The 14,108-nt window shown below is 40.7% G+C and overlaps 1 protein-coding gene across 2 annotated transcripts in view; it reads left to right on the top strand.

The window, feature by feature from the left end:
* SP3 (Sp3 transcription factor) overlaps positions 1-14,108 on the top strand; it is a 34,581-nt gene that overhangs the window by 2,066 nt on the left and 18,407 nt on the right. For both annotated transcript variants that reach the window (XM_029071989.1, XM_039913029.1), the window contains one exon: positions 5,931-7,296. In XM_029071989.1, the coding sequence (XP_028927822.1) occupies positions 5,931-7,296 (1,366 nt within the window). The remainder of the gene's footprint in view (positions 1-5,930; positions 7,297-14,108) is intronic.

The raw sequence follows: 14,108 nt of genomic DNA, 5'->3' as shown, positions 1-14,108 counted from the left end.
GGGGAGAGGGGCCCCGTTTTTTTTGTTGTTTGAAAGGCGATGATTTCATTTTTCATCTTTTCGGTTAGTTTTAGAACTGCCCGTTTGATCGACAGGTTCTGGTGGGGCTTTTGTGGTGGCCTCTCAGGCTTCTTTAAGGGGTGGTGTTTGTGGGAGGGGCTGGCAAGTGGAAAATGAGGTGCTATGGCAGGTCGCTGGAAAAACAGTTCTCTAAAGCGTGTTAAATTGTGAATTTAGCACACTTAAATTTAACTACAGGATTTAACTAGCTTTAAGGGCCGGCCAGCCCAGATTAGCCAGCAAGTTTGTCTGTGACTGATTCTAAAACCTGCAAGTATTCCTATTGATTAGAAGACAGTTTTTAAAAGCTGTAGTGAAACTTTGGGTGCTCTTGATTTGAGTTGCCACTTCTATATTTAGCGCATGTTAACCTCTTAGATTCTTAAGTTTTTTCTGAAGACCCCCAACAGGCGGTTTAAATACGTTATAGTTTATATTGCCTGGTTTTTTTCTGGAGGACAGAGACGCTTATGTTTCTGATGTTCAAAACTAGATCAAATGATTAAATATATCAAAACAGTAAAGGAAATTAAAATATAAAGACTTTGTCGTTAAGTGTCAACCAAGGAAATTTTTAGTGATTTTTTTCCCGACTGACAGCAAATCAGCCACTGTTTGCCATAAATTAAATACAGTTGTAAAGTAACTTGAAACTGACCCTAGGTCTGTTTTTTTCTCGCCCCTCCCCCCCCCCCCCCCTTAATTCATTATAAACAACCACAAAGTCTTGGGAGTGAAACTTTATATTTAGTACGTTCACAAATGGAAGGTGTTGGAGGTAAGGGAGGAAGTGTATTTTATGTAAACAACAGCCCTACAGTTAGCTTGCGGTGTTACCTGTGACCACTTCATCTTAAAACAAAGAAGCAGAGTCACTAGGTTTGCTCCAAACCTACATCCTATTTCCTAAACTCTCAAATCTCCAGTGGTCTCAGCTTCTGGCCTAGTGAGCAAGTAGGCCAGATTCAGGAGGAGAAGTGCTGTTTTTATGTTTACATGTTTGATCCGTGTAAATGGTAGCCATCCTTTGAGAGTGTTTTGAAAACTGGTGTATGTGTTTGTATTAGAAAATACACTTTTGCATATCAAAAATGGACTTCAGGTTTCTCCATCACAGAAAATGAAAGTAGCTAGCTTTTGAACAAGTGCATGACCTTTTGTGAAAAACTTAAGAGATCAGAAGGGAAGATATATCTTTCACTTAATATTTTTTTTTTTTACCAACAAGTATATTTTTATTTTAGTTGGTCCAGTTATCAGTGGCACAAGCTGTCACTTTTATTCCTCATAGGATGTGGTGCACTTTAAACTTAATGGAATGGTACTAAAGAGACATTTAAACTTGGTCAGATTAATTTTTTGTTAAAGAAATTGAAATGTAAAAAACAATGATAGTTATGGTTAATTGTAAAAAGTGGGAAATGATTTATCTTTTGGTATATTTGGCTTGTAAGTACCTTTTTGTAAAATTGTGGGCAGGTATTTTGAAGACCATAATTGGATTTTTGATTTTTGATTGTGATTGGAGCTAATATTTAGCTCCCCCCACCCCCCGCCAAAAGTAAGTTTTTTACATCTAGATACCTCAGGTGTAGTGCAGCCTGACTAGAGATATTTCCGACATTGGGCATTGAAAAGGACGTAAAAATGGCAGTTTCCTCGGTTCAGGATTTCTCCCCTGATACACACACCCCCTCACATTCCCCACACCTGTTTCTTGGCTTCAGCCTGTCCTCTCAAGTCCTGTTCTCCCCTTGCCTGAAATTCTTTGTGGGGGGGGGCGGGGCAAGAAAAGACATTTCTACCCAGTCATTTCCAGGCTTTCAGCCCCTTTGCAGAAATATTTGTGGGGACAGAGAATAAAGAAAAACTATTTCCACTAGGGATCTGATTTTAAAATGGACAGAATTTATCAAAAGACACAATTTACAAGTGCACAGTAAAAGGAGATTCTTCACCATTAACCTCAATACATCAGAAGTTACTAAATTAAGTTGTGGGTGGTGATCAAGTTTTTGTTTTCCATTCTGCACCTGTAGGAGCCAAACTTTGCAATCGAACCATCTTATTATTGCTTATATCAGGTCAGTTAAGTCAAATGTGCTTTTCTGAGTGATGATATACATTTATCCAAAGTAGAAACTGCAACATATTTAGGTACTCTGAGTGAAGTCTACTTGAGAAGCAAATTGTGTTTTTTGTCTTTCATTCCTTTATATTGCCGTTATCTCTATCTTTTATATTTTCTGAGGTGCATTCACATCAGTTTAGGTGACATAGTTGTGTTCATTGAGCACTTACTCTGTGCAGAAAACTGGACCAAGCCCTTGGGAGAGTACAATATAACTATATTAAGCACTTGGGAGAGTACAGAGTTGCTAGACACATATCCTGTCCACAATGAGCTTACAGTCTAAAGGGGGAAACAGACATTAATGTAAATAAATTACAGGTGTATATATAAGTGGTCTGGAACTGAGGGAGGTGTGAGTCAAGGATGCAAGTGCCAGGGCGATGCAGAAGGGAGTGGGAGAAGAGGAAATGGGGGGTTTAGCCAGGGAGGCCTCTTGGAGGAGATGAGTGAAAATCAAGATGGCTATAGAGCTTTTTCCCAGTACATTTCTAACCAGATTTTATTGTCCTGCCTTTGGATTCTTATAAGAGCACAGAAATGTTGAGATTTCTTTCGAGAATGTAAAATACTTAAGTATGTACCTGAACCAAAGACAAAGCTGCTCTAGTGCTCTGAAATACTGGAAGCACCTCAATATGAATAATTCCTTTGGGGGGTTGAAAGAATTCTTTTTGGGATTAATATTGATATTAATTTAAACCTAAGTTACAGAATGATCACTTTCAAGTTATAGGGAACTTTAATATTGGGTCTTAATTGTTTCAGCATTTGTCAGTAGGGTGTTTCGTTTTTTTTTTGTATTAAGATATTAATTCATGTGACTCCTCATGATACTAAAATAATCCATGGAGAAGAATCTTTAAAAAAGCTTGAATATATGCTTTTTGAGGATAGGGAATAGAATTAAATATTAGTCTATAATTTACCCTGTCTAAGAATCATTTCATTTTCTTGGGAAGTACCCCACTCAGGCCTAGTGGCCGCCTCCAGCCCCCACAGTACTTTTCATTCATTCAGTAGTATTTATTGAGCACTTACTATGTGCAGAGTACTGTACTAAGTGCTTGGAATGTACAGATCGGTAACAGAGACAAGGCCCTGCCCTTTGTTGGGCTTACAGATGGGCTTGTAGTGGAACCCATTTATCCTGGGTTCAGATGCTGCTTTTGAGCTTGAAGGAGGTGGGTGGCTGCAGGGGAATTCCTTGACTTGAGCAGTGGTCTGTGAGGAGAGTCCCTGAGTAGAATTGTGTAATTACACTACTTGGCCCTCTCCTGAAGTAGGGTTGTTGGCTGCTGGCATGCAAGCATTATTGGGGGGTGAGGGTATTGGGTGCTAGTGGGTGCACCTCGCTGGCTGTTGTGCTGGAATTCAGTGGGCTTTGTTCTGTTGCTTCTAAAACACCTTGCATCTGCATCCGAGAGACAATTCTGGGAGGTAGGGTATGGAGGTGGAGGGAGGAAGCTGCAGGTACAATCAGTGGTGTGAGACTCTTTTCACAAGACCAAGGCACAGAATGGGAGGTTGGATGTTATTTTGCAGTTGCTCTTGCCCCTTGGAACCTCAAGAAAGAATGGAGCCTAATGATTTGAACTCAAGCATCTTTTTAAGAATATCTTTAGTCTAAATGTTTACCTGGAATGTAAACAGGCGTTAACTGCTGTTGCTTTTAGAAATGGGTAAAGGTAAGCAGAGCAAGCTATTTCCTTACCTGCTGCAAGTTGTAGTAGGGTGCACCTCTATCCATGATTGTCAGATATAGGTTGATTTTTGGTTATTTAAGTTTAATTGTTAATGAGTGTGGTTTAAAAGACAGATCATTGAAATAGATGTAGAGCATCTTTGGTCTTATCTAAGTATTTTAAAAGAAAACCAGTCAGTGGGCGTAAAATCAACCTAGCCTTTCTGTTTTGGGGTGGGATTTCCTGGCTAAACATTTGCCAGGCCACAATATTTGTTGAGTATTCTGTGCTTGCCTTATGACTCCCCAGTCCTCCAGTGGCTAACTGTTTCTTTCGGCATCAAGCAGAAACTCCTGCCTCCTGGCTCTAAAGCCCTCCATGAGCACGCTTAGTCCTCATACATTCACCTTCTCACTGTGCTCAGTTCTCCACTGTCCCGTTTCTGAACCCTGGCTCCTGTGCTCTCCCCTCTGGAACTCCCTCGCCCTTCAAATATACCAGACCTCGGATCTCCTCATGTCTTGTAATTCCCTCCTCACCCATGAAACATTCCCCTATGAGTTTTCTTCTCAGGGCACAATCAATATCTTCTTAGTACTGATGAACTCACAGCCGCCCATATCACTTTTGTACCTAATGACTCACCCGCACAATTGGTACTACTATGTCCGTCTCCCCTGTGAGATTGGGAGAGCCTTGAGGGCAAGGATCACCTCTTCTACTTTATTGTACTCTCTCAAGCGGTTAGTCTAGTGCTCTGCTTATAGGTGCTTAATAATAAATACTAGTGAATGACTACTGATAGGTACTTGGGTTTTCTTTGTTTTGGGAGAGAGAGGTTTTAGGTACAAGGAGAGGGATTAACAAATGTATGTGTTTAATAGAAGAACGAAGAGGAAGGCGCAATACATTCAAAGCATTTCCTCTTCCACTGAACTCCCTTAAATTGCTTAGAACTTGACCCTCAACTCACTTAAAACCCCTTCAACACTTCTCAGGCTCCCAGTTTAGAGCTGCTGCTGTCATCTGATTACTTAATCTCTGCCACAGAAAGCTTTGGTTCCTGTCCTGGTATCCCTCTGACCATTGTTTTTCATACTGACTGGCCCAGGTAGCACCTGATTCACGTAGGTGACCATACAAAGTTGGGCAGGGGAGGAATTGGAGCCCTGGTTGGCTCCATGAAGGTGTGCGGGAGCTGGGTCTGGTACTCCTGCCGTGTTTTTTTGATTTGTTTTCGAACAGTCTGGGGTTCAGAGATCGCCTCAGCAGTCTGCCCCAGAGTTTGAGCGTGGGGGTTGATCCGGCTCAGTAGATACTTACTATCGTTCCATGGGCCTCGTCTTTCGTTAAGCCAGTTATTGGGAATGGAAACGGGCTCAAGACATCCAACCCTCTTGGGATGCTAGTCAAAATTCCAATGAAAGAAGAGTGTGTTTGTGAGTTTCTGGGGAACTTGCCCTGAAAAAGAATTCTAGTAAGTCTTCTCCCTAGGTATGAAGACGTAGCTTATATCACCTTTGAGAATGAGGTGCCAAATCTTTCGTTTTGATATAGATTCAAGCAGCAGTTAAGGTCCTGAACTTAACCACATTGCCCTAATTACCGTAGTTGATACGACTTCTGTAAATTAATCAACTTCTATTGACCCTGCACTTGAGAGTGCTGAACTAGGTGGTTTGGGTAGTTATAAGGAAAGAAGACGCGGTTTCCAGCTCTGGAGGATCTTACAAACTAACGGGTAAGCGTGTAGAAAAGTTTGCCACAAATCTGGTAGACAACAAATGGTAAGAATATGTGATGTTACTCCAGACCTACCCAAGGACTAAAAGACCTACCCAAGGACTAAAAGACTATTGGAGGATATGGGAGGGGTTGGTTTGGCTAGGCTTTACGGGGTTAGGTGAGTTAACAGCAGAGGTTAGATGGGTACTGTTGCATATGTGATTAAATCCTGGTAACTTCTCATTCCAAGTAGTATTCGAGCATTTTAGACTATTATATAGATGTTTATTTTAAATATGTCATTTAACTTTTGTTTTTGTTTTGTTCAGACAGGTGATTTGGCTTCTGTACAGTTAGGAGGAACGCCAAATAGATGGGAGGTTTTGACCGCAACACCCACCACTATAAAAGATGAAGCTGGTAATATAGTTCAGATTCCAGGTCCTGCTGCAGTCACTTCAAGTGGGCAATATGTCCTTCCCCTTCAGAGTTTGCAGAATCAGCAAATATTTTCAGTTGCACCAGGATCAGATTCATCCAATGGTACAGTGTCCAATGTCCAATATCAAGTAATTCCCCAAATTCAGACTACGGATGGTCAGCAGGTCCAGATTGGCTTCACAGGTTCTTCAGACAACGGAGGTATAAATCAAGAAAGTGGTCAAATTCAGATCCTTCCTGGCTCTAATCAAGGCGTACTTACCTCCGGAACACCGCCTGCTAATATTCAGAATCTCTTATCACAGACTGGTCAAGTCCAGGTTCAGGGAGTTGCAATTGGAGGCTCATCCTTTCCTGGACAAGCCCAAGTAGTTGCTAACGTGCCTCTTGGTCTGCCAGGAAATATTACTTTTGTACCAATCAATAGCGTGGATCTAGATTCTCTGGGACTCTCGGGCAGTTCTCAGACCATGACAGCAGGCATTAATGCAGATGGACATTTGATAAACACCGGACAAGCCATGGATAGCTCAGACACTTCTGAAAGGACTGGTGAGCAAGTTTCTCCTGAAATCAATGAAACTAACACTGATACAGATTTATTTGTGCCAACGTCCTCCTCTTCACAGTTGCCTGTTACAATAGATAGTACAGGTATATTGCAACAGAACACCAACAGCTTGACCACTTCTGGTGGGCAGGTGCATTCTTCTGATATTCAGGGAAATTACATCCAGACACCTGTCTCTGATGAGACGCAGGCTCAGAATATTCAGGTCTCCACAGCACAGCCTATTGTACAGCATCTACAACTTCAAGAGTCTCAACAGCCAACCAGTCAAGCCCAAATTGTGCAAGGTATTGCACCACAGACAATCCATGGTGTGCAAGCCAGTGGTCAAAGTATATCGCAACAGGCTTTGCAAAATCTTCAGTTGCAGCTGAATCCTGGAACTTTTTTAATTCAGGCACAGACAGTGACCCCTTCTGGACAGATAACCTGGCAGACGTTTCAAGTGCAAGGAGTCCAAAATTTACAAAACTTGCAAATTCAGAATACTTCGGCCCAACAAATAACTCTAACACCTGTTCAGACTCTCACCCTTGGGCAAGTTGCAGCAGGTGGAGCCTTGACTTCGACTCCAGTTAGTCTAAGCACGGGTCAGTTGCCAAATCTACAGACAGTTACAGTAAATTCTATAGACTCCACTGGCATACAGCTACACCCAGGAGAAAATGCTGACAGTCCTGCAGGTATTTATACTTTAACTTTCTGGGAAAAAAGCAAAAACATTTCTTTCTATCTTTTGTGTCGTTATCGTCCTTCGGATTGTGAAGCTCTTAGAGTATCTTGTAGTATGCGGATATGAAGCATTCTTTGTAATTTGTTTGAACAATGAATAGATTGGAAAAGTTTTAGCTAAACTGTTGATTCTTTTAAGTCTCTTTCTCTATAAAGCTACTATATTATAACTTCATGTGTGCAAATGAAAATTGATACCGTAACTGTGTTTCACTTAATCCTCATATTTAGAATTTTTTTCCCCCCTGAAACTGGAGTTACTGTTTTTGAGCTCTACTTACAGGTATCACCTGCCAACTTAGTAGCTGACAGTGGTCAAAGATTAAAAGTTTTCCGTTTGAGAGTAGGAAGTCAAGTGTCTCCTGGCACTCAGGTTGACTTTACTGTCACTACCCCTGTATTAGAAGCCTTGTCGGGGGTGGCTCACGAACTTTTTCACAGAGGGAACTGTAATATATTTTTTGTAGACTTTAAACTGTCATAGGATGCATTATATTTAATTTATAAGTATTGTTGTTTTAGGTGTGTTTATATAGTTCATGGGATGGATGAAAAAGTTCAGTAAAATGACTACTCTCATATTTACAGTTGGGAAGAATTTCATGCACTCTGAAGACAAAATTAATTGTACCGTAATGCTGTCATAACTATCCCTACTTAAACCAGTTGATTTGTAATGCCTTATAACATTGTGGCCCATAGAGGATTCATCCCCACCTACTTTATTTTCACTCCCTTGTATCTGTTGAATTGAATGACCCTCTATATCTAGGCAGAAGTATTTAGATTACTTAGATCTTGCTCACTGGCAAGATGTGTAAAGATCTACTTCTGTAACCGGATCATTTTTCAATATGCAGCCTGCTGAAATGTATGCTGCTGAATGAAATCAAATGAGTTTATTAGATAGTAAATTATATTTTAGTGACATTTTCTTGGATTTATATTAGTACTCTAGTTTTACAGTATAGAACTTTTAAGCTAAAGACCTTTCCTGAATGCATTTAGTAGTTTTGAAGGTTTCAGGGTGGAAGTTCATGTTGCCATTCAGTAATTTGCTCTTGACCTCTCCCTTTACGTGGAAAGTAGAAATGAGTTGATTTTGAATGACTCGGTCTTTCAGAAAGTCGAAGTACATTCATTTCTTTTGAGGTGACAGACATGCGCAAATGAAAACTGAAAAAAAAATATTTACATCATTTGTCATTGAGGCAAAATTAAAAAAAAAGTAAAGGCTAATATATTGAAAACTTTCCCATTCCTTATTTCCATTACCCACTTTCAAAATGTGCTGGTATGGATTCTCGCTGAGATTTGGAGCTTTTGGCAATTTATCCAAATTTACTTGTAGACCTAAAAAATTGCCACTACAAGTTTTACATAATAGAAATTGTGTCTGTCCTTCCAAAGGGTCCTAGTGCTTTTCTTCCTGTCTTATCTAATTTTGTATCTTTGAAGGCTGACATTTTTGAAATGATGGTATATGATTAGCAAGCCAGTTAACTTTGGGATCGTCATCCCGAAGACCCAGACCCAGCTTTTTTTAGGGGAAAAGTGCAAAATCTCTGTGGTTCGTGAAGAACTGTTCTGCTCTGAAGATCTGGTCCAAGAGTCTCCTTATAGTCTTGACAGAATATATAGCCCAAGCATCTTGGTTCCATTTGAACATATAACCACTAAGTTGATGTTGGGTATTCTTTGTTTCCTACCAGGCAAGTTATTTGTCTTTGCTCTTACGCTATCGCCATAATAATAATGATACTGATTTTGTGCCGTCCATAAGCTAAGTACTGTGCTAGACTCAAGGTTATTTGAACAGATAAGGCCCCTGCCCCACTGTGGACTCATGATCCATGTTATGTTCATTTTACAAATGAGGAAACTGAAGCCCAGAAAAGTGAGGTCACACTGCAAGCTAAGTGGCTGAACTGGACTAGAACCAGGAACTTCTGGCTCCCAGTCCTCTGCTCTTATAGGTCATGCTGCTGCTTTCATATTTCATAACCTATCTTTTTGTTTCTCTTTTCCTCTCTAATGCTTAATGGTTGTTCTCTCTTTGCCGTCTTAATCTTTTCCAGTAGGCTTCCTCTGCTTAATCTTTCTGCTATAACATGTGTCTTGAAATATAACTCCTCTAATTATTTGGTGATTTCAACCAAAGTGATTTATTTAGAAGCCACATTCAGAACTCAGGAGTTATAGAATTATTTGGTGTGAGAGAGTTAGCCAAGCATGTAGGTTAAGATCATTTTAAGATTCCCTTGGTGGGTTAGGGGGAAAGAATGAGAGTTTATTTGAGGGAAGAAAAGTATAAATATCTGCTTTTATCAAGATCATTGATAAAAAATCACGGATTACCGTTCTTAAAAAAAAAATCTCAGCACAGTTAATTGATATGTAATAGTAGTTCTCCAAAAGTGTGGACCATTTAGATTTTTCTCTGATCCCCTCACTGAGCCTGCTCCGTCAGCTGGGTTCTTGAACTTTCTTTTCTCAAGTAGAGATTTAGAATGCTAAATGAACTGAGCTCTTGTCTCTGTTGTCACCTCTCTATCCGCTGCTGAGTTGTTGGGGTGCTTACTATACAAAGCCATAGCCACGACTTGGGCAGCTGTTTTTTGGTGCAGATCCTAGAGTTTCTCAGGTTTCATTGGACTCTCCATTATCTGAAAAGCACGGTATGGCAGAAAGTAAAATCCTTTGGGATGCTGAGGAACAGATTGAAAAATGAGGATGTTTTCCTACGCTGATTCTAAGGATCATTGGAAGCTTTTGCTTTCTGGGTGAGCCTCATGTAGAATGTGGAATTAAGATAAGTTTTGACTAATATACAATTTAATCTTTGGAAGTCTCATCATTGAGATACCTTGAACAGGTGAGGTGTTTGTTTATTATTAATATTATAGTCCTAAGTCTGTGTATTATGACCAATATTTGCATTTACTTAAATCTCAAAGTCTCGTTGAATTGTCAAATGCTTCATGTGTGGAGATTTATAGCATAAAAGTAATAACATTAGTATTCAGGCCAAGTATCAGATTATGATCCACTGCAAAATTGTATTTCCATATAGTGCTTCACTTTTAAGACTTCCTGGAACCGTCTTCAGTTCTGTTGTTCTGGAAGTTCATCTGCAGGTTTTAAAGGGCTGTTGGCATCCGTTTCCTCCATCTCTAATGGATTCAGCAGCATTCATTTCCATCTGTTTTTAGAGTCGTCATTCAATTGTTGTCTCTGGTGACTTTTCCTCTTCCAATCAGTCAGTGGTATTGAGCACTTACCTATGTGTAGAACACTGTACTGAGCGCTTGGGGAGAGTACAGTACAATAGAATTGGTGGACACACTCCCTGTCCATAACGAGTTTACAGTCTAGAGGGGAGACAGACATTAATATATATAGATATCTTATAACATATAATTTAAATATAACTCTGATGTTGGACAAATGTGTCCAAAGGTGGGAGAAAACGAGAGAGACTGAAGGGATGAGAATAGAAGGAATCAGACTGGTTCCTTGCTCCTGGGTCACCACCATTCAGGCTTCTGTGTTAACATGCCACTCACCAAATGACCTGTTTTGGGTCTTTCATAACTGCAGAGCCATGCCTGGGCCCAATGGGAGACTGGCTAGTGAGCTTTGTCCCGGTGAGTGGGCGTGTCCGTCTGCCTGCTTCGAAATCAGAGATCCCAAACCACCCTGAGAATTCTCTGAGCCTTGGCATACTCTTTTTCTTCCAAAAAAAAGTGGGGGTGACTAGGGGCAAACAATCCTTGTACTTGAGAGCTGTAGGGCCAAAGATAAGGTGAGGGTCTGTCCTCATCCCTTAGTGAGAAGTAGTCATCCAGCCCTGTTACTTTGCCTTATATGTTGTTTGCTGTTCTTCTGGTTGATTCTTGGCTTTTTATCCTCCCACCTAATAAAGGCCTACGGTTTTGGTAAGGATTAGACTGGAGGAAATATACAGGGGTTTTAGGAAAAAAAACTCTGGAAATTAGGGGAACCTAAAGATCTTTCTACCATATATGCACCAACATGCCCCAAGGCAACTGATTGTGAATGCCAAGAAGACACCTTAGGTGAATTCTGCCTCTGTTCTAAAGGATTGCTTTGGTTGGGCATTGTATTTTATTTTGAGAACGGTAGCTACATTTGTCCAAAAAAGCTAGCCTCTCCAACTGATCTTTGCTTGATGATACACCTTCTTTAGAAATGGGGAGATAGCTGAATTTATGATCCAGTATTCCATGAAAAAACCCAAATACCAAATTTATTATAATGGTATTTATTAAGCACTTACTACGTGCTGAGCATGGTACTAAGTGCTGAGTACTGCCCAGGTTCTATTACATTTTTCAAATGACTAATTTTAATTTCTAGAAGTCTTTTTTGAAATAGTGGTTGGCTATTAAGTCGCACATTGTGGGACTGGGTCCCATTGGCCTCCTCTTTTAGGGGCGCATTAGGACCAGAATTAATGCGGGGAAACTGCAGTGCACACAACACTTGTTTTGTGGCACGTGGCAGTATGGGTGGGTATTAATTAAAATGTGTACAGGATGAATGGTTTTTATGCCTAATCAGTAATGGGTTTCACTGCTTTGAACAAAGTGCAAAGCAATATTTTTACTAGCGAGGCAGTTACCATTTAATGTATAGTCTTTCAGTACTGTATACTCACCTTAAAAGTTGATTGGACTGTTTTAAAACTTTGAAGGTGATTTAGTTTTTAATGTGTGGTAATGATAGGTTCCCTTTCAGAGGCATATCATACTTTATTCTTACAAACTAAACTTAGCTATTAAGGTATGTCTTTAAGGCTGAAAGCCTTTTGTGGGCTTTCAACTGTCAACTCTGTTTTAGTGTACTTTCCCAAGCCCTTAGTACAGTATTGTGCACATAGTAAGCACTCAATCACTCTAACTGATCCTTATAATGGATCATTTGTAACCATAACTACTTTGTTCTGCCTTTCAACAGTTCATTAAAACATATCAGAAGAATTAAATTTTAATCAGCTTTGCTAATTCGTGATTCTAAAGAGGCTTTTTTTTTTCTTTTTAAGGTCTTGTAAAATACATAGATCTGCTTTACTTGACTTTCCCCCAGTCTTATTTAGAATGGGAGCTAGGCATCGTGTGCATGTAATATACTGAGGTTTCAAATTAAAAAATTTAGGTAGAAGTAAAAGCGTTAAAATTTTTTTCCTAATTTTTCATTACAAGACCAGTGCAGAAGTGTGCATCCTTTTGATGCAGAACAGGTTTCCCCTGAAAAAAAAAAAGTTGGTAAGCCAAGGGTCAGTCATAGAAATTAAACACAATAAATTGACTCTAACATAACTTCATTGTGGAGGTCTAATTGTGAAGTAAGGAGGGAAGAAGAGAGGAAAGGGAAAGAGAAAGAGAGAAAAACAGTTCTCCCTTTAGGAAGGGTTAAGGTCGGGTGCCATGTTGCAAAGCACCATGTTTACACATTAAATAGACTTATCAAAATGTGTAAGGTGGTGTTAGGCTTGATTCAAGTTGTAGAGATAACACCTTTGATGACACTCACCTGAAGGGGAAGAGATATTAGAGGGGCTTTGGGGAAGGAGACATGCAGGGACTGGGCCAAGCAGAGTAGATTTCCAGGGTCTAAAAAAAATCAAAGCAGGTCCAATTGGATATGGATGAGGGAAGGAAGGAGGTAAGAGCTTGGAGTAGATTGCTTCCTTCCCCTTAGCAGAGAAGAGAAAGGGACTGCTCAATTCTTGCCACTGCTGACAACCACCTGCTCTGTCAAACCAGTCTTGGTGGCCTAGTGTACATTAAGCAATTAAGCAGTTCTCGTTCAACCTCCTGCTGCTTAACTCAACACTTCTGGACCTGGCCTGTGTTGGAGGCCAAACCCTCCTTTCCAGGGCCTGGGGGTGACCTGGCTCAGGACTGTTCTTGTCCCCCATCCCTGGTACCTCTGGGGTTTGTGTTTTTCTTTTTCCTGCCCAGTTTGTCTGCCTCACTTCAACATCACTGCTGTTACCTGCTGGAGTTAGTAGGTGGGTGGCACATGCAGCTGATTGTTGAGGAAGAGGACAGGATGCCCCAATGGAATAATAATAATGTTGGTATTTGTTAAGCACTTAATAAGTGCAGAGCACTGTTGTAAACGCTGGGGTCGATACAGGGTAATTGGGTTGTCCCATGTGAGGCTCACAGTTAATCCCATTTTACAGATGAGGTAACATGCACAGAGAAGTTAAGTGACTTGCCCACAGTTACGAGCAGCTCCAGTTCTTCCTGCTTTCTGGGGAGGATATTGTAAACTCCAATGGTAACCCAGGTCAGGGAAGGCTCCATCCTGATGAAAGGAGGCAAGGAGTTGAACTTGACCCCCTCTTCACTGCTTTTCATCTTGGGGAGGTGGGTTAATAATGATAATTAATAATTGTGGTACTTGTTAAGGGCTTACTCTGTGCCAAACACTGTTCTAAGTGCTGGAGTAGGCATACATTAATCTGGTTGGACACAGTCCCTGCCCCACATGGGGGCTTTCAGTCCCCATTTTACAAATGAAGTTACTGAGGCCCAGAGAGGTTAAGTGGCTAGCTCGAGGTCAACAGCAGACGTGGCAGAGCTGGGATTAGAACCCAGGTCTTTCTGACTCCCAGGCCCATATTCTATCCACTAAGCCACACTGCTTCTCTGTTGCCAGAGGGCAAAGACAGTGTGTCAGCCTCATGGTGCCGAATTTGTGGAGGTGATGACCCCTTTGGAGTGGGCCA

This window comes from Ornithorhynchus anatinus, chromosome 9, assembly GCF_004115215.2.
Source record: "Ornithorhynchus anatinus isolate Pmale09 chromosome 9, mOrnAna1.pri.v4, whole genome shotgun sequence".
NCBI lineage: Eukaryota > Metazoa > Chordata > Mammalia > Monotremata > Ornithorhynchidae > Ornithorhynchus > Ornithorhynchus anatinus.
Note: the sequence above shows the minus strand (reverse complement) of the source record. Positions and strands in the feature narration are given on the sequence as shown.